The sequence below is a fragment of the Phocoena phocoena genome, chromosome 3, assembly GCF_963924675.1.
Source record: "Phocoena phocoena chromosome 3, mPhoPho1.1, whole genome shotgun sequence".
Taxonomy (NCBI): Eukaryota; Metazoa; Chordata; class Mammalia; order Artiodactyla; family Phocoenidae; genus Phocoena; species Phocoena phocoena.
The window spans coordinates 28,278,418-28,300,363 of NC_089221.1; the positions used below are offsets into that span (position 1 = coordinate 28,278,418).

At 40.8% G+C, this 21,946-nt stretch overlaps 1 protein-coding gene across 1 annotated transcript in view; it reads right to left on the bottom strand.

The window, feature by feature from the left end:
* Positions 1-16,067, bottom strand: part of ADAMTS12 (ADAM metallopeptidase with thrombospondin type 1 motif 12) — a 388,886-nt gene extending 372,819 nt beyond the window's left edge. Inside the window, 1 exon segment of the mRNA XM_065874119.1 lies at positions 15,941-16,067. Within this exon segment, the coding sequence (XP_065730191.1) occupies positions 15,941-16,067 (127 nt within the window).
* Between the last annotated feature and the right edge of the window lie 5,879 nt (positions 16,068-21,946).

Below are 21,946 nucleotides of genomic sequence, written 5' to 3' on the forward strand. Positions count from 1 at the left end.
AAACAATTAAGAAAATGGTAATAGGAACATACATACTGATAACTACCTTAAATGTAAATGGATTAAATGCTCCAACCAAAAGACATAGACTGGCTGAATGGATACAAAAACAAGACCCATATATATGCTGTCTGCAAGAGACCCACTTCAGACTTAGGGACACATACAGACTGAAAGTGAGGGGATGGAAAAAAGTTATGCCATGCAAATGCAAGTCAAAAGAAAGCTGGACTAGCAAGTCTCCTATCAGACAAAATAGACTTTAAAAGAAAGACTATTGCAAGAGACAAAGAAGGACACTACATAATGATCACGGGATCAATCCAAGAAGAAGATATGACAATTGGAAATATTTATGCACCCACAAAAGGAGCACCTCAACATATAAGGCAAATGCTAAGAGCCATAAAAAGGGAAATAGACAGTAACACAAGAATAGTTGGGGACTCTAACACCCCACTTTCAGCAATGGACAGATCATCCAAAATGAAAATAAATAAGGATACACAAGCTCTAAATGATATATGAAACAAGATGGACTTAATTGATATGTATAGAACATTCCATCTAAAAACAAGAGAATACACTTTCTTGTCAAGTGCTCATGCAGCATTCTCCAGGATAGATCATACCTTGGGTCACAAATCAAGCCTTGGTAAATTTAAGAAAATTGAAATCGTCTCAAGTATCTTTTCTGACCACAACGCTATAAGACTAGATATCAATTACAGGAAAAAAATCTATAAAAAATACAAACACACGGAGGCTAAACAATATGCTACTTAATAACCAAGAAATCACTGAAGAAATCAAAGAGGAAATCAAAAAATACCTAGAAATGAATGACAATGAAAACACAATGACACAAAACCTATGCGATGCAGCAAAAGCAGTTCTAAGAGGGAAGTTTATAGCAATACAATCCTACTTCAAGAAGCAATAAACAGTTCAAATAAACAACTTAACCTTACACCTAAAGCAATTAGAGAAAAAAGAACAAAAACCCCCCAAAGTTAGCAGAAGGAAAGAAATCATAAAGAGCAGATCAGAAATAAATGAAAAAGAAATGAAGGAAACAATAGCAAAGATCAATAAAACTAAAAGCTGGTTCTTTAAGAAGATAAAGAAAATTGATAAACGATTAGCCAGACTCATCAAGAAAAAAACAGAGAAGACTCAATTTAATAGAAGTAGAAATGAAAAAGGAGAAGTAACAATGGACACTGAAGAAATAAAAAGGATCATGAGAGATTACTACAAGCAACTATATGCCAATAAAATGGACAACCTGGAAGAAATGGACAAATTCTTAGAAAAGTACAACCTTCCAAGACTGAACAAGGAACAAATAGCAAATATAAACAGACCAACCACAAAAACACTGAAATTGAGACTGTGATTAAAATCTTCCAACAAACAAAAGCCCAGGACAGATAGCTTCACAGGCAAATTCTATCAAACATTTAGAGAAGAGCTAACACCAATCCTTCTCAAACTCTTCCAAATTACAGCAGAGGGAGGAACACTCCCAATCTCATTCTATGAGACCACCATCACCCTGATACCCAAACCAGACAAAGATGTCACAAAAAAAGAAAACTACAGGCCAATATCACTGATGAACATAGATGCAAAATCCTCAACAAAATACTAACAAACAGAATTCAACAGCACATCAAAAGGATCATACACCATGATCAAGTTGGATTTATCCCAGGAAGGCAAGGATGCTTCAGTATACACAAATCAATCAACATGATACATCATATTAACAAATTGAAGGATAAAAACCATATGATCTTCTCAATAGATGCAGAAAAACCTTTTGACCAAATTCAACACCCATTTATGCTAAAAACCCTCTAGAAAGTAGGCATAGAGGGAACTTACCTCAACATAACAAAGGCCATATATGACAAACCCATAGCCAACATCATTCTCAATGGTGAAAAAATGAAACCATTTCCTCTAAGATCAGGAACAAGACAAGGTTGCCCACTCTCACCACTATTATTCAACATAGTTTTGGAGGTTTTAGCCATAGCAATCAGAGAAGAAAAAGAAATGAAAGGAATCCAAATCAGAAAAGAAGAAGTAAAGCTGTCACTGTTTGCAGATGACATGATACTATATGTAAAGAATCCTAAAGATGCTACCAGAAAACTACTAGATCTAATCAATGAATTTGGCAAAGTAGCAGGATACAAAACTAATGCACAGAAATCTCTTTCATTCCTATACACTAACGATGAAAAATCTGAAAGAGAAATTAAGGAAACACTCCCATTTACCACTTCAACAAAAAGAATAAAATACCTAGGAATAAACCTATGTAAGGAGACAAAAGACCTGTATGCAGAAAACTATAAGACACTGATGTAAGAAATTAAAGATGATAAAAACAGATGGAGAGATATACCATGTTCTTGGATTGGAAGAATCAACATTGTGAAAATGACTATACTACCCAAAGCAATCTATGAATTCAATGCAATCACTATCAAGCTACCAATGGCATTTTTCACAGAAGTAGAACAAAAAATTTCACAATTTTTATGGAAACACAGAGGGTCCCAAATAGCCAAGGCAACTTTGAGAAAGAAAAACGGAGTTAGAGGAATCAGGCTCCCAGACTCAGACTATACTACAAATCTACAGTGATCAAAACAGTATGATATTGCCACAAAAACAGAAATATAGATCAATGGAACAGGATAGAAAGCCCAGAGATAAACCCACACACATACGGTCACCTTATCTTTGATAATGGAGGCAAGAATATACAATGGAGAAAAGACAGCCTCTTCAATAAGTGGTGCTTGGAAAACTGAACAGCTACATGTAAAAGAATGAAATTAGAACACTCCCTAACACCATACACAAAAGTAAACTCAAAATGGATTAAAGACCTAAATGTAAGGCCAGAGACTATAAAACTCTTAGAGGAAAACATAGGCAGAACACTCTCTAACATAAATCACAGCAAGATCTTTTTTGACCCACCTCCTAGAGAAATGGAAATAAAAACAAAAATAAACAAATGGGACCTAATGAAACTTAAAAGTTTTTGTACAGCAAAGGAAACCATAAACAAGATGAAAAGACAACCCTCAGAATGGGAGAAAACTATTTGCCAATGAAGCAACTGACAAAGGATTAATCTCCAAAATTTACAGGCAGCCCATGCAGCTCAATATGAAGGAAAAAAACAATGCAATCCAAAAATGGGCAGAAGACATAAATAGACATTTCTCCAAAGAAGATATACGGATTGCCAAGAAACACATGAAAGGATGCTCAACATCACTAATCATTAGAGAAATGCAAATCAAAACTACAATGAGGTATCACCTCACACTTGTCAGAATGGCCATCATCAAAAAATCTACAAACAGTAAGTGCTGGAGAGGGTGTGGAGAAAAGGGAACCCTCTTGTACTGTTGGTGGGAATGTAAATTGATACAGCCACTATGGAGAACAGTATGGAGGTTCCTTAAGAAACTAAAAATAGAACTAGCATATGACCCAGCAATCCCACTACTGGGCATATACCCTGAGAAAACCATAATTCAAAAAGAGTCACGTACCACAATGTTCATTTCAGCTCTCTTTGCAATAGCCAGGACATGAATGCAACCAAAGTGTCCATTGACAAATGAATGGATAAAGATGTGGCACATATATGCGATGGAATATTACTCAGCCATAAAAAAGAAATGAAATTGAGTTTTTTGTAGTGAGATGGATGGACCTAGTGTCTGTCATACAGAGTGAAGTAAGTCAGAAAGAGAAAAACAAATACCGTATGCTAATACATATATATGGAATACAAAAAAAAAAAAAAGGTTTTGAAGAACCTAGGAGCAGGACAGCAATAAAGATGCAGACGTAGAGAATGGACTTGAGGACACAGGGAGGGGGAATGGTAAGCTGGGACAAAGTGAGAGAGTGGCATATACATATACACACTACCAGATGTAAAATAGATAGCTAGTGGGAAGCAGCTGCACAGCACATGGAGATCAGCTCAGTGCTTTGTGACCACCTAGCGGGGTGGGATAGGGAGGTTGGGAGGGAGTTGCAAGAGGGAGGAGATATGGGGATATATGTATACATACAGATCATTCACTTTGTTATAAAGCAGAAACTGACACCACTGTAAAGCAATTATACTCCAAAAAAGATTCTAAAAAAAAAAAGTTATAGAATGGCTGAATGGATAGAAACAATGAATAAATAAATAAATAAACAAATAAATAAAGAGAAAATTTAAAATACCTTGAGACAAATAAAAATGGGAATACAATAAACCAAAAATCTATGGGATGCAGCAAACACCATTCTAAGAAGGAAATTTCTAGTAATACAGTCCTACCTCAAGAAACAAGAAAAAATCTCAAATAAATTATCTAACTTTGCACCTAAAGAAACTAGAGAAAGAAGAACAAATGAAGCTCAAAGTTAGTAGTAGAAATAAAGCAATAAAGATCAGAGAGGAGATAAATGAAATAAAGACTAAAAAGACAATACAAAGAACAATGAAACTAAGAGCTAGTTCTTTGAAAAGACAAAAATGACAACCATTTTGCTAGACTTGCTAAGAGAAGAGTCATAGCTCAAATAAATAAAATTAGAAAAGAAAGAGGGGAAATTACAACTGATATCAAGGAAATACAAAGTAACATAAGACTATTATAAACAATTTAACAACAACAAATTGCATAACCTGGAAGAAGTGGATACATTCCTAGAAATACACAATCTTCTAAGACTGAATCATGAAGAAATTTTTTAAAATACTGATTGATTATTTGGAAGGAGGTTGAGTCAGAAAAAAATAAAACTCCCACAAAAAAAAAAAAAAAAGTCCAGGTGAGTTCTACCGAACATTTAAAGAATTAATAATTACACTTCTCAAACTATTTTATAAAACTGAAGAAGAGGGAATGCTCTCAAACTCATTTTACAAATCCGGCATTACCCTAATACCAATCCTAGACCAAGAGACCACACACATTCATACACACACCAATAACACAGATGAACATAAATGCAAAAATCCAAAACAAAATATTAACAAGCTGAATTTAACAATACATTAAAAGGACCATACACCATGATCAAAGGGGATTTATTCCAGCAATGCAAGCATGGTCAACATCTTCAAATCCATCAACATGATACAGCACACTAACAAAATAAAAGACAAAAATCACATGCTTGTATTAATAGATGCAGAAAAAACATCTGACAAAATTCAACATCTGTTTGTGATAAAAACTCTCAACAGAGTGGGCGTAGACTAAACATACCTCAGTATAACCTAGGCCATATATGACATACTCAATGGTAAAAAGCTGAAAGTTTTTCTTCTAAGATCAGGAACAAGAAAAGACTGCTCACTCATAGGACTTTCATTTGACGTATTTTGGAGTTCCTAGCTAGAACAATTAGGCAGAAAAAAATAAGTAAAATTTATCCAAATTTTTTGGGAAAACAAAAAATTAAAAGTAGAAATACCATATGATCCAGCATTTCTGGTTATTTATCTGAAAAAAAACAAAAACTCTAATCAAAAAGATATACGCACCTTATGTTCATTGTGGCGTTATTTACAATAGCCAAGATATGAAAAAAAAACAACTGTGTCAATCAGTAGATAAATGGATAAGAAAGATATGGCATATATATATATATACACACACACACACACACATACACAGAAAAATACTACTCAGCATTAAAAAAGAATATAATCTTGCCATTTGAGACACTAATGGACCTTGAGGATATTATGCTCAGTGAAATAAGCCAGACAGGTAAAGGCAAATACTGTATGATTTCACTTATATGTGGAATCTAAAAGACACAACAACTGAAAAAATAGACATAAAACTGAATTCATAGATCTACCAAACAGATCGGTGGTTGCCAGATGGGAGGAGACTTGTGGGGTTGGGCAAAATGGGTGAAGGGGATCTAGAGCTATAAACTTCTCATTATAAAATAAGTATGTCATAGGGATGTAATGTACACTATGGTTACTATAGTCAATAATACCCTAGTGCAAATTTAAATGTTGTTCTCATTATAAGAAAAACAATCTTTAACATTTTATGGTGACAAATGTTAACTAAACATTGTGGTGATAATTTTCACTGTATACAAATATTGAATCATTATATTGTACACCTGAGTGGAATGTCATATATCAATTATACCTCAATTTAAAAAAATTTGCATAAAGTGGCGCCATACTCTATCTAGTGTCTTGGTGAGGTGATAAAAGAGAAACAGACATGTGAAGCGTGCAATCACTAAGTTTAAAAGTCCTATCTTTTAAGGAAGCCTATTTGCTCTAAAATGCTGGGGGTGGGGCTTCCCTGGTGGCGCAGCGGTTAAGAATCCGCCTGCCAATGCAGGGGACACGGGTTCAAGCCCTGGTCCGGGAAGATCCCACATGCCACGGAGCAACTAAGCCCATGCACCACAACTACTGAGCCTGCGCTCTAGAGCCCACGAACCACAACTACTGAGCCCATGTGCCACAACTACTGAAGCCCACGTGCCTAGAGCCCGTGCTCCGCAACAAGAGAAGCCACCACAATGAGAAGCTCGCGCACCGCAACAAAGAGCAGCCCCTGCTCGCCACAACTAGAGAAAGCCCACGCACAGCAACAAAGACCCAACACAGCCAAAAATAAATAAGTTTTAAAAAATAAATAAATAAATAAATAAAATAAAATACTGGGGGCGGAGGTGGGAGTGAGGGGGGATTATAGATGAAACAAAAGTAGCCATAATTTGTAATTATTGAAGTGTTGGGTAATGGGAGTTTATTATATTATTTTCTTTAGTGCACATTTGAAAATTTCTGTGATGAAAAGTTAAAAATAAAGGCTTGTTTTGTTAACATTAAAAAAAAATGTGGGGGAAAACCGCATGCCTAGGAATCAATGAAACAAAATATTTGTGATCACGTCTTACATCTGGTTGACATTGGGCCTGGAATCAGAGGACAGGCCAAGTTCCCGCTCTGCCACTCACCAGCAGTGGGACCTTGGGTTCATCACCTAACTTCTTAGCTTCTTCAAGTATAAAATAGAGATAATATCAGTTCTGTCTACCTTACATGGCTGTTGGGAGGAGCTAATGAAACAATGACAGTGAGAGGGCTTTGCAAACTATGGTGCCAAATAAATGTACACGTTGAAAGGAAGAGAATTCCAAGTCTATAAGGCCTCTGAAGGCAGGTTCTAGGTGTGATTCACGTCTGTATCCTCCACCAGGTCTAGCTGCATCATTCATACAGTAGATGTAAAGATGACCATTGGTTGTTCCTATGGCTGCCTTGCATCTGAACGTCTTTACCACATTTGGGGAGTTCCTCATCATGGGTCTTGGGAACAGAGCCCACCTCCCAGGAGAGAAGATGCAAGAAGCATGTCCCTCACCAGTCTAGCGGCTCTGGAGCAACCCGTACACTCACGCTTCATTCATCAGAGGCACTGCCTTGACTTTGAATCCAGAAGCAGTGATACTAAGAAGCAGGGATTATGGTAGCGGCCCCGAGATGAAGGAGGAGCTGGGGCTTGCAAGCAGCACCCAGCATCCAACCCCAGTGGATGAGCATCAAAAGCTGAAGTGTCTAGGACACGGCAGAGGCAGTGGCCGCAGAGGCAGCCATATTCTGACCTTTGTTCCTCCTGCAAAGCATCCACACTTGGCTCTCAGCTCTCCTGGCATTTCTTTGAGCAATCCAGGATCCCTTTAATAAATTCTTCTTCTGGGCTCCCCTGGTGGCACAGTGGTTAAGAATCCACCTGCCAATGCAGGGGACATGGGTTCAAGCCCTGGTCTGGGAAGATCCCACATGCCGTGGAGCAACTAAGTCCATGCGCCACAACTACTGAGCCTGCGCTCTAGAGCCCGTGAGCCACAACTACTGAGCCTGCAAGCCACAACTACTGAGGCCTGCATGCCTAGAGCCCGTGCTCCACAACAAGCGAAGCCACCACAGTGAGAAGCCCGCGCACTGCAACACAGAGTAGCCCCCGCTCATCACAACTAGAGAAAGCCCGTGTGCGGTAACGAAGACCCAACACAGCCAAAAATTAATTAATTAATTAATTAAATTTTTAAAAAATTCTTTTGCTAAAATCTAAAATAGTAATAATAATATTGCCATATTTTTGTATGGTGACAGGTGGTAACTATACTTACCAGTCAGTGATCATTTTGAAATGTATAGAAATATTAAATTACTATGTTATGTACCTGGAACTAACAGAGTGTTGTAGGTCAATTATACTTCAATAAAAGAAAGAAAGAGGGAAATATGAGACAGAGCACAGTTTTCACTCTTAGGTACTAACCAATAGTCTCAATTTTTAAGAGACTATTAAAAGTCCAGACCCTTGTTTCTGACTGCAGCAACTAAGAGCAACAGAGCACAAAGCAATATGAACAAACCTTAAAAACAATGCTCAATGAAAAATAAGAAACAAAACAAGTTAATACAGAGCCATTGACATTCATGGAAAATACATGCAAAAACAATAACACAGAGTTTGCCAGAACATACTTGAACAAAATAATACATATGGAACCCATTCAAATGGTTTTCTATGCAGAGGAATGGGAGTGGAGAATGGGGACCCAAATGCGTAAGTAAACAAAACAAGAAAGGTGTTTTACACAAATTAATAGTGCTAATGTACCACACACCAGGAGTCAAATTGACTCAGGCCTCTGTACTGCCGGCTCCCCAAGGAATATCTGGACCTCGTTAGTATCAGAGCTTCACTGTCCTTCAGAGTTCAGACCTCAGGGGGGAATGGGCAGGTTGGCTGAGGTTGGATGTAGTCAGCTTCTCTAGTATTTCTCTCATGTTCCTCTTTTCTTCTATGACTCACAGTGATGTCTCTGGCTCTTCCGGGGTTGGAGAAGTGGGGAGCAGTAAGAGGCAGAAAAAGTCTTATTCAACTGAATACAGCCATTATCCTGCAATGGTACCCCCTGTACGTGGTCCTGTCCTGATGCTGACTCCTCTCAAGAGAAGCTCTTATGTCCCTTATAGTAGGGGTCCCCAACCCCCGGGCCGCAGACCGGTGCTGGTCCGCGGCCTGTTAGGGTCCAGGCTGCACAGCAGGAGGTGAGCAGGGGGGCCAGCGAGTGAAGCTTCATTTGCCTCTCCCCATCATCCCCCATTGCTCGCATTACCTCCTGAACCATTCCCCCCATCACTCGCATTACAGCTTGAACAAACATCCCCCAACCCATCCATGGAAAAATCGTCTTCCACGAAACCGGTCCCTGGTGCCGAAAAGGTTGGAGACCGCTGCCTTATAGGACCTGTCTCTGAAGATACATCTCAAAGAATTAAACATGATTTAAATATAAAATGAAAGACTAACTTGCCTAAACCCCAGCACCTATTGCCCAAAGAATAAAAGAGGAAATACATATACAGCTTTTGACCCAGTTGCTTTTGATCTAATGTGCTTTTAAGAGAGCCAGCATAAGCTGGTTGTATGATCATATAATAATTATAGGAACCATTTAACGAACACTTGCTACAATACTCCTCATTTAATACACACAACGACTCTGTGACACAGATTCGGTTACTATCCCCATTTCATAGAAAAAGAAACAGAATGTAAGAGAGGTCACAAAGCCAACATGCAATGTTACTTGGATTAAAATCTTCCTATTTCAAAATCATGTTCTTGGCCACTGCATTTTGTGTACATAAGCAGTTGTACTTGGCAGCGGGGATAGCAGAGGAGAGGTAATAGCACTGCCCCTGGGGATGATGATCCGACAGTAAAAGAACTGTATGACTTCTTTAAGAGGCCTCGAGTCACTCAGCAATAAATGGAGAAAATAACTGCCTCTTTATCAGGTGAAGTAATGGGAGGTAAGACCAGTTTCACCTCTTGATTTTACTGCAAAGGAAGCGGCTAAGCCACATCTGTCAATAGGTGTGGATGGAAACAGGAGGCCACTTACAGAGTGTAGCTTCGGTGGGTGGCCCACCTGCCTCATCTATACAATGGGCATAACAATAATAGTATTCCCCCCTAGGGTGGTTGTGAGGATTCAATGCAGTAATATATGTAATAGATTTGCAACACTGCTTGACAGATAACACTCACTATCTAAACACCAGCTACTTACTCTTGGTATTAAAGATAGAAAATTGGGGGAGTTCCCTGGCGGTCCAGGGGTTAGGACTCTGCACTCTCACTGTCGAGGGTTCAGTCCCTGGTCGGGGAACTAAGATTCCTGCAAGCCGCGAGGCACAGCTAAAAATATATATAAATAAAGATAGAAACTTGGCTACTAGGGATCTCTGTGGCCTTAAATACATGTAAGCTCCAGGCGATGGGGAGAGGCTTGCACTCATCTTGGCTTTCTCTCAGTAGGTGTTTAGCTTGGAATATGAGCTAGCTATCGTCCTGGCCAATAGAAAGCAGAGTTCAGAGGGGATATGACAGGGATGGAGAAATAAGATGTCAGGAAATAATAATAACTCCTAATTTTTACCATTTCTATGGTCAAAGATGGCATTTAGAGTATACCAATTTGGTCTTGGTCATCCTCACAATTATCTGGAATATGGTTAACAAGTGTCCTTGTCTTAGCCTTCATCCCCACCTCTGTAAAAAGACAATAAAGAGGAGTGAGGATTCCTGCTGTGGCAATCTGACCCCAGAGCCCAACTTCCTAACCTTTGCTCTCATTACTTCTCAAGGGGCAACCACTGAGAGCCAGACATCAAGGTAGGGTGTCAACAGGGCTGGGGCCATTGTGGCTCACAGGCTCAGTAGTTGTGGCACACGGGCTCAGTAGTTGTAGCTCGCGGGCTCTAGAGCACAGGCTCAGTAGTTGTGGTGCACAGTTGCTCCGTGGCATGTGGGATCTTCCCTGACCAGAGCTCGAACCTGTGTCCCCTGCGTTGGCAGGCGTATTCTTAACTACTGCACACCAGGGAAGCCCTGTGAAGGCTCTTCTTACATTAAGATCTGAAATGATTTCCTCCTTGCAGAAGTTATTTTTTGCAAATGGCATAAATACATGATTATGACATTGGTCTTGAAATGCACTGCAGCGCTCCCTCGGTTCCGCCCAAGTCCGTGCAACCTGGAGCATGTCTCTAACATGGGATGAAGTGCCGGTCCTCTCAACTTCATGGAGTTGTCAGCAGCAAAAGAGGTCATGGAAGTGGCCAGTGACTTGTAAACAGTACAGGGCAAAACAAACCTGAGGGGATATCGTCAGCTATAGAAGAGAGGCCATGTGTTGTGTGCAAGATTAATACTTCCTATTGTTCTGATACTTCATTGGGAGCCTTGTGGAGGTCATCACACAATTGTGTATGTCACCACTGAGCAATGTGGAAAGAATAGTGGGCAGAGATTGCCCAATCTACCTGTTTCTAGTCCCAGAAAGGGTTGGATTTATTTCCATGGTCCTTCCTAGATCTAAAATCCAGACTCTGCCTGCCCCTTAGAACTAGAAGGAACCTTAATATTCATGGAGGTTCTGAGTCGGCCTCCTACTGCAGGACCCTGTGTGACTCCCTTGATGCCGCTGCTGGAACGGCAGTGAGTAGGTGCTCAGTAAATGCATGTTGACTGATGGACCAGCTGGGCCTCTCATTCCTCATCTGCAAAATTAAGGAGGATGGCAGACATGACATCTGAAGTAATTTGAAAGTTTGAATGTTCAGAATTTGGGTGCAATTCAAAAATGCTGTCAGAGTGGAAATGGAATTCTAGGGAGATTGCTTAATTATGAAGCAGCAAGCAGGTCATGTGGAGGCAAAGCTCTGGTCATCCTATTCCCTGGAAGCCTTAAGGATTTCCTTCTCAATGCAAATCAAAACTACAGTGAGGTACAACCTCACGCTGGACAGAATGGCCATCATTAAAAAGTCTACAAATAACAAATCCTGGAGAGGGTGTGGAGAAAAAGGGAACGCTCCTACACGGTTGGTGGGAATGTAAATTGGTGCAGCCACTATGGAAAACAGTATGGAATTTCCTCAAAAAACTAAAAATAGAGTTGCCATATGATCCAGCAATGCCACTCCTGGGCATATATCCAGATGAAACTCTAATTTGAAAAGATACATGCACCCCTATATTCATAGCAGCACTATTCACAATAGCCAAGACATGGAAACACCTAAATGTCCATCGACAGTTGAATGGATAAAGAAGATGTGTTACATATATACAATGGAATATTACTTAGCCATCAAAAAGAATGGAATAATGCCATTTGCAGCAATATGGATAGACCTAGAGATTATCACACTAAATGAAGTAAGTCAGAAAGACAAAGACAAGTACCATATGATATCACTTATATGTGGGATCTAAAATATGACACAAATGAACTTATCTACAAAACAGAAACAGACTCACAGCCATAGAGCATAGACTTGTTGCCAAAGGGTTGGGGGAGGGATGGATTGGGAGTTTGGGATTAGCAGATGCAAACTATTATATAGAGAATGGATAAACAACAAGGTCCTACTGTATAGCACAGAGAACTGTATTCAATATCCTGCCATAAACCATAATGGAAAAGAATATGAAAAAGAATGTATACATATGTATAACTGAATCACCTTGCTGTACAGCAGAAATTAACACAACATTGTAAATCAACTATACTTCAATAAAATTAAATTAAAAAAGAAGAATTTCCTTCTCTAACTAGCTTGCCCTCATTCTTATTCTCATTCTCTCACTTCTCTCCCTCTCTCTCTCTTAGTTCTACATGGAAATCTGCTCAGAAATTTCTCTTTTGAACCAAATGGGGATTACTTGTAAATCCACTGGTGAGTTGACTGAGAACAAATATTTTGATGAAAAGACTTTTAAAAATCTGAATTTTTTTCTAGTTTAATTTTATTTATTTGAAGTTATTACAAAATAATGGCTATACTTCCCTGTGCTGTACAATATACTCTTGTAGCTTATTTATTTTATACATAGTAATTTGTATCTCTTAACCCGCTACCTCTATCTTAAACCTACCCCTTTCTCCCCCACTGGTAACCACTACTCCATTCTCTATATTTGTGAGTCTATTTCTGTTTTGTTACATTCATTCGTTTTATTTTTTAGATCCCACATACAAGTGATATCATATAATATCTGTCTTTCTCTGACTTATTTCACTAAGCATAATACCCTCTAGGTCCATCCACATTGTTGCAAATGGCAGAATTTCATTCTTTTTTATGGCTGAGTAGTATTCCATTGTATATATATACCACATCTTTATCCATTCACCTATTGATGGACACTTAGATTGCTTCCATACCTTGGCTGTTGTAAATAGTGCTGCTATGAACACTGGTGTGCATGTATCTTTTTGAATTAGTGTTTTCATTTTCTTCCAATATTTTCCCAGCAGTGGAATTCCTGGATCACATGGTAGTTCTATTTTCAGCTTTTTGAAGAACCTCCATACTGTTTTCCATCGTAGCTGTACAAATTTACATTCCCACCAACAGTGCACAAAGGTTCCATCTTCTCCACATCCTCACCAACATTTATTACTTGTTGACTTTTTGATGATAGCCATTCTGAAAGGTGTGAGGTGATATCTCATCGTGGTTTTGATTTGCATTTCTCTGATGATTATTGATGTTGAGCATCTTTTCATGTGTCTGTTGCCCATCTCTATACCTTCTTTGGAAAAATGTATATTCAGGTCTTTTGCCCATTTTTTGATTGGGTTGTTTGGTTTTTTTGATATTGAGTTTTATACATATACATATGTGTGTATATATATATATTTTTTTTATCTTAACCCCTTATTGGTTATATCATTTGCAAATATTTTCTTCCATTCAATCGGTTGTCTTTTCATTTTGTTGATGGTTTCCTTTGCTGTGCAAAAGCTTTTAAGTTTAGTCAGGTCCCATTTATTTACTTCTACTTTTGTTTCTTTTGCCTTAGGAGACAGTTCCAAAAAAATATTTCTACGTCTTATGTCAAAGAGTGTTCTGCCTATGTTCTCTTCTAGGATTTCAATGGTTTCAGGTCTTACATTTTAGGTCTTTAATTAAAATCTGAAAATTTTTTTGGAAATTATTTTTTAAATCTATATATCTGTGCATCACTAATAAGCTCAGAGTACTGTACAGCTATTTTTCGGTATCAACTCTTCTCAGCCCATAACCCTAAAGGTGACCGGGAAAGACAACCATCTCTCACTTTTTTAGAGAGGAGAAAGCAAGTCCCAGTGGAGTCTGTCCCACACTAAGCTGAATTTGCTTACAAAGATGTGGAACAAGCAGAGCTGAAAACCAACCCAGGAGAATGCATGTCTTTGAACCAAATCATCTCCAAATGCCCTGGGAAGTGCTTGCAGGCTTTGTTTGTGCTGCCAGCAAAAGAGAGACTTTTCACAAAAGGGCTGTTTTTCAAAGAACAACAAACGCTATTTTAAACTTGGGGGTGGGAGATCGTATCTGGACCGTTTACACAAGCGAGTGCTGGCTGACTGACATCTCACCCCAGGGTTTGCTCGTTCTGGCTTCCCAGGAAAGCAAAGGGACCTGCTTCTGATGGCTCTGGAGGTGAGCAACAAATGAGGTCTCCAGCAGTATTTGAACTTTGCAACGTAGGCAGAAACCCTCAACAAGGTCAGGCTGGTGATGTTTGCCACCCAAGTGGTCTTGGGCATTAAAGGGGGTCAGGAGGCTATGGAAGCTTCCCGAGACTTGAGCACTGTCAGCAGACACAGGACTTAATGGATGTTAACCCCGTGCTGTGTGTGTGTGTGTGTGTGTGTGTGTGTGTGTGTGTGTTGTCCCTATTATTGTTCTAGGACAATGCTGCTTGATTGTAAGAAGCCAACCTCTGGAGTGTGGCTACCTGGGTTTAAAACCTCACTCCACCATAGCTAAGCCCGTAAACTCCCCAAGCTTCAGTTTCTATGGGTGTAAAGCAGGGATGGTAACAGTGGTCCCTGCACCCCAGGCAGCTGTTGTCAGTGGTCAAGAGGCTGACACACCAGAGTGCCTTAGCAGTCCTGGCACATGGGACACACTCCAGCCACGCAGGTCATTGCTGCTGCCATGACTGTTTCCCCTCAGAAGTCCAACGAACTCCCCACCAAACAGGAAAGTGTGTCTGACCCTTGTAAGTCCAATAAAAAAAAAAAAAAACAGAGGCAACAATACCATCCTGCTCAGGGTGTTAGGTTTTAAAAATATATAATAATAACAACAAACAATAATAATAATAACAAATTTTCCATCACAACTCCTCCAATGCTTTCTATAGCATTGTAGAGTTCCATGAAATTCTGAAAGAGAAGCAGCCAGCTGTGACCAGCAAGACAGGACCGGGAAAGGTGTGCCCCTATGGTAGGAAATTTTCTCTAAAAGGTCTGTTATTTTTACAACACAGCCCTAAATCTTTCCAGGAAAACACAGCCAAGCTCACTCAGCGGGGGGTGGGGGGGTGGGGGGGGTGGAATCACATTTCCCCTTACCTCACCAGAAGTTTCAAACTAACTAAAAACATGGCAATGACTGCCAGTGGACAGTTGGAACTTTTTAAAAAAACATCATTTTCCGTTTTCAGCATCTGAAAAGTAGGGACTGAAACAGTGCAGCATTCAGAAGAGACAAAAGAGACAGTTGGGGGTGGTTCCGAGCTACCTCCAGAGTCTTCACTGCAGCATCCTCAGTGTAAAAGAGATGTGGATCCTCGCCTTTCGGTAAAAAGTAAGGAATCTACACCTTAAGCACTGAAATGCAAGATGCTCCCAGCCCAGATTTCCTCGCAACCAGCCAAACGTCTTTGCGGAGCTCAGCCGAGTGGGGGAAGGGAAAAGAGAGCAACCAACTTTGCTCGCGTCTTACCCCTGCGGTTTTCAAAGGAAATAAAGAAAAGCCACTAACCTTGCCTCCTGTCCGGGAAGAGCACAGGGCCCGGCTGAGGTTGTCTCCCATAGCAAAGGGCCCCCAAGTTTAGGAGCTGAGCCACCACGGAGAGCTTTGCAAGCCAGCTCCTCTGTGCACATGGCATGGTTCAGTTGTTGCGGAGAGAAAAGTCAACAAGTTTTAGCTCAAGAAATCAAGTCCTCGCCTGTGGCCGAGCAAGAAGATGCAGGGGTGCATGGTCCAGGAGTGGGGAGGGGGAAGCTACAAGGCTGCCCACGATCTCCCTTTGCTCTTTTAAGCAGAAAGGGGCTAGTTACCTTTCCGTCCCCTCCCTCCTCCCGAAAGTGGAGTGATTCAGCTGACAGCGTCTGCTTTCCGTGGGGTGCGGAATGGGTCAGAGCGGGAGGGCGCAGCCCACCCCCGATCCCCACCCCTGTGCCTTGGACGCCAGGCCTCCTCGCAGACAGCTCCGCGCATCTTCCTCCGGGACTCCCACCCCCGCGCTCCGCCGGCCCCGCCCAGAGCCCGGCCAAGCCGGCCAAATAGGGGAGCCCCGGGGAAAGTCACCCAGGGCGGGACTCCGAGTGAGAGGCCCCCCCCAGGCCAGCCCCTCATACAGGGCGCAGGGATGGGGCAGAGAGGACCCCACTCCCTGACCCTCCTCAGCTCAGTGCTGCCCCCTTTCCGGCCTTTCCCGGTTCCCGAACTTTTCCCACCATTGCTCTACCAAGGCTCCTCAGCCGGTCTCTGCGATTCTCTTCCAGGCCCGGCTAGGGCTTTCATTTGAAAAAGTAACAAGCAATTTTTCTCTTTGCCAAGTCACACAAAGGGAAATGGTCTGTTCAAACGCTAGTTCAACCCTGGACAAGTCCCTTCATCTGTACCATGAGGCTATGCATAGGACCACAGGACCATGAGCCACGCTGTGCCTGCAGGTCTCTCTAGTGCTTTTCTAATTTCCTAAGCCTACCTCCACTCACCCAAAAGGAAACCCGGAGAGCAGAGGAAGTTAGTCACCCCAAGAAGGGGTCAAGGTATTTCTGCAGTTCGCCTGCACAGGCTGTCCTCGGAAGGGGAAACCATTCAGGGGCTCAAGCTTTACCTCAACGAGCTAATGCTGCCAGCTAGGGTGCTTGTGAGAAATCCTGAGAACTTCCTGGGATAATCCAGCCAAGGTTTTCACCTCTGGGCTGAAACAGGCCTCCTTACTCCATTCAGAAGGAATTTGGCCCCATATTGATTCTCCATGGCTTCCAGCCATCCATATGTGCTCAGTGAGAGGAGGGGGGTAGGGTACCAACTCATCCAACCTTGCCCACGGCCAGTGCAGCCAAGTCAAACAGTGATCCAAGTACAAGGTGGTACTCACAAGCCTGGGGCTTCAGACTGGATACATACACACCACGACATTTCAAGGGGTAGGTATAAGACTCCTGTTACTGCCATTACAAATTCCCAAAAGTTTGGTGACTCAAAACAACACAAATTTAGTATCTTCCAGTTCTGGTGGTCAGAAGTCTGAGATGGGTCTCCCTAGGCTAAATCAAGGCATTAGCCCAGCTGCATTCCTTTCTGGAGGCCCTTTTCTTTCCTTGCCGCCATTTTCAAAGCCAGTAAGGGCCAGTTGGGTCTCTTAAGTCACATCATCCTGACACTAATCCTTTTTCTTCCCTTTTCCATTTATAAGGACCCTTGTGATTATGTTGGCTCCACCCAGATTATCCAGCTTAATCTTTTTATCTTATAGTCAGCTGATCAGCAGCCTTAATTCCATCTGCAACCTTATCCTCTTTGCCATACATTACAGGTTATATTGTGCTGTCATAGGCCAGTCATAGAACTGCTCTGAGCCTCTTGTCCTGTTACATAAATACTAGGCAAGAAGAGCATAGCTTGAGTCCAAAGGGGATACAGAGAAGACAGGCATGTCCAGTGAAATGTCATGAAGACCCAACAGCAGGGCAGTTGCAAAGGCACTGAAGAACAACTTTGGGCTAGAACTCTTTGTTTCTTTCCCTCTTCTCCTCTTCCCCTCCCCCTTGCCCTCCTCGTCCTCCTCTTCTTCCTCCTTCTGTTTCTTCTTCTTTTTTCTTTTTTTTTTTTTTTCCGCTGTACGCGGGCCTCTCACTGTTGCGGCCTCTCCCTTTGTGGAGCACAGGCTCCGGACGCGCAGCCCCAGCGGCCATGGCTCACGGGCCCAGCCGCTCTGCGGCATGTGGGATCCTCCCGGACCGGGGCACGAGCCCGTGTCCCCTGCATCGGCAGGTGGACTCTCAACCACTGCGCCACCAGGGAAGCCCCATTTTTTTTTTTTTAAATTGAAGTTTAGCTGATTTACAATGTTGTGTTTGTTTCAAGTGTACGGCAGAGTGATTCAGTTATACATATATACATATATTCTTTTTCAGGGTCTTTTCTCTGCTTTTTTTTTTTTTTTCCAAGTACTGTGGAAGCGACTCACATAATTGCACCTACTGGTGCAACTATCAATTCACGTCTCCAATTTCAGCAAGTTTTCAACATGGCTCAGCACATATATGCATCCTGCTATTATTCCAAGACTGAGTTCCTCTTACTCTCTCCAGAATTTATAAAATTCCTCCAAAGGCTGGTGTTACCTCAGGGTAGAGGGAAGAATTAATCCTGCTCAACTTTTCCTCTGCTCAGTGGGAAAAGGAAACAAATCCTTTTGGTGACCAAAGTTGGTAGCAATAAAAAAGCCAACTGCCTTTCCTGATATGTCCTCTATAGAGAGCACAGCTGTGAAGCAGTGCACAGTCTCCAAAATATCCCATGGCTGATGCAAATATGCTCCCATTGAAGAAAAACTACAAACACATGTAAAATCCAACTGTTAAATAAGAGGTAGGAACAGCAAACATTTACTACATGCTGACTATTTACTGGGCATTGCCCTGTATCTGCATTACTTTATTTAATCTTCACAAAAACCTATTAATTAGGCAGATAATATTATTATCTTTGCATTGCCGATGAGAAAACAAACACTGAAAGGTTAATAACTGCCTAGGATCACATCACTGTGAAGTGGAAAGCTAGGATGAAGCAGTGAAGGTCAGAGAAATGAAAAGACTTAGCCAAGACACCAGGCAGAATCAAATATAGATCTGTCTCACTTACTTGTAATGTCTTCATCCACAGAGAGTGAAGGGACTAAGAATACCAACATATAGACATTATCATAGTGTCTCAGGTAGTGGTTTAGTTCTTATGGTAAAGTGTTTTCCATGTAAAAAAACAAACAGACAAAATATCTAAAATGCTTCACAAAGAGTTTCCTCTGTTACATAAGCAAATAAGGCATAAAAAATTCATACTTTCCTTAAAAACCTGTAGAAGAACAAGGGATGGCTGAAATTCAAGGAAAATTAGCTCAAGGCATTTTTCAAAGCTGTCATTAACACTGGAAAGACAAAAAACTGACATCAGCCAAGAAAACCAAGCCTGACTTGGCCCCAAGTATCACAAATGAATATGCCACAAAAAGAGAATTAACATCTGTTAATTCTACCCAAATACCACAACCACCACCTCATAACGGCAATCATAGTATCATACTCTATAGTTTACAAAGCTCTTTTCGTAAGCCAAGTCAGAGGATGGAAGGGAGAAGAGTCTTCCTCTGAGGTTTTTGAGCATAGTTAGACCTCAACTGTGCTTGGAAGTCAAAAAACATTACCTTCAAAAATCATACATTTTAATATTGTTGTTACAAGTACTATTTTCTTTTAAACCTCTCTGCAGTCCTTGAAAGAAGATGGAGATGGTATTTGTAACCCTCAGGACTGTCAGTTCACTTTTATTCTTCCACCCACTTGTATTCAACGTATAATTGGATCAATAATAAGCACTGCCCACTCTGTACATTCCCAACACCCAGGGAGTTTGTCTTCCTGGCTCAATTTGAAGACCCTAGAATCTATTCATTGCAGATTTTGTAAAACTACTTGGCTTTGTATTAAGTGAATGCCATTGGACCATTCCTCAGATATTATAATTAATCCATTTGATTAAAGAAACAATGTCCTGCCAATGCCCCTTTGAAAGCCATGGCCGAGAAGGCTATGGATGCCTGATTATTAAAACATACTATTGGCTGAAAGAAAACAGTGCATCTCAGAAAAATAATGTGTAGCACTTGGATCAAAATGTTGTAGCAAATTGTAAGTAACATCAGTTTGGGGTCAACTGAAGCCTAATCAAAATGAAATGTAACAAGGGTTTACTAGGGTTGGTGGAAGGAGATCCACATGGGTGGTCTGCCAGAGGGAGCCCAGGTGGGGTGAGGGAGGGATAGGGCTTGTGGAAAGGGGTCAGAGCCTCAGCAATGTAAAAAGGACATCCGTGTAGGATAGCTGCCCAACCCATTGTATCAGAGCCAGAGCAGAGTGAGAAGGGCACCCCCCTAAGAGGGGATGTCCCAGCAGGGTGTTGAAATACTGGCAGGGTAAGGAGGTGTGGGGTGATGGTGGCAACTGAGGCAGTGACTGGATGTTGGTTACATACAGGGGGATTGATTAAATAAGTTAACACAGGAAGGATAATGGGAGTCAAGTTTCTCACTGCCAGTGAAGAGAAGTACCAGTCTGAAAAAAGAAAAAAGTAGAATGAACTCTGTGATGTTGTATTGTAACTGAATCCATAGTTGGAACCCATAGCTGTTGATGTATGTATCGATGTATACAGAAATAAAGATATAAATGTGCATAAGTGTTACGTATATGTGTGTATGCCTACATATATTCCCTAGGCCTGTCCGTTTGAGTATGTTGGAGCAACAACACCCCAAAAGCAATGAACACGTCTGACACTCAGATCTCGGATTCTAAATACCATTCTCCTCTAAAGGAACTAGGACTCCTTAAAGAAATGGCTTAGAGAAAACAGAAGATGAGCCTGGATCATTTTATTGCTCAAAAAACAAAAAGACAAAAAATCAACAACAAAAGCCAACAACAACAAAGAAAGACTCAAAGAAAGATGAGAGCACATCAAAAGGAGAGAGGAGCTAGCATGAAAGAGCACCCACTAGCCAAATCTAGGAAAGTTTAAGCAAAAATACACAATAGTAATAAATTATTAGACATAAAATAAGAACCATGAATCCATACTGATACAAATAGATAAATGAATAGAAAGGTCGATGATGGACAGAATCTTTATATAATTGTAAAGTACCTCCTCCCAAATATTTATTCATTATAAAGTACTCAAAAGAGTAGAGTGCAGAAGCCTAGCAGGTATCACCTTAATCGAGTTAACAAAGTAAACAGAATCGGTGAGGTGGGAAATCAAAACTGCATACTCCCTGATAGGCTTCAGTGAGAACATCACTTGTGTGAAACCTCTGCCAGAGATATGTAGCCTGAATCTAACAATGCGGAAACATCAGACAAACCAAAATTGAGGGACATTCTACAAAATAGCTGGCTTTTTACCTTCAAAAGGCCATGAAAATCAAAAGAAAACTGAAAAACTCTTCTCGATTGAAGGAGACCAAAGAGATATGACAACTAAATGCAACACATGAGTCTGAATAGGATCCTTTTGTTACAAAAGACATTGTTGGATCAATTAGTGAAACTTGAAAGGGGACAGAGGATTGGATGGTAGTACTGTTTCACTTAATTTCCTGATTGTGATTGTTGTGGTTTTGTAGAAGAATGTCCTTGTTTGTTAGAGGTATACACCTTAAAGTATCAATATTTGAAGGTGATGAGACATCTAGTTGACAACGTAAATAATTTAGAACACAAAACGTTTTCTGCTTTTTTTTTAACTTCTCTTCCAACTTTTCTGTAAGTTTGAGATTGCTTCTAAATAAAAAACATCAAGTGTAACAATCTGTTCTCATTCTTTAAAATAATTTAACACTTGGTGGAGATGCTATAGAACTGGGAATTAGAGAAGTCTAATAATGAGAGGTTAGTAGTCAATTAAGTGCCCACGTATGGTAGTCTCTGAGCACCCATGCTGACAGCTGTGGCTGTTACCATTGTCAGA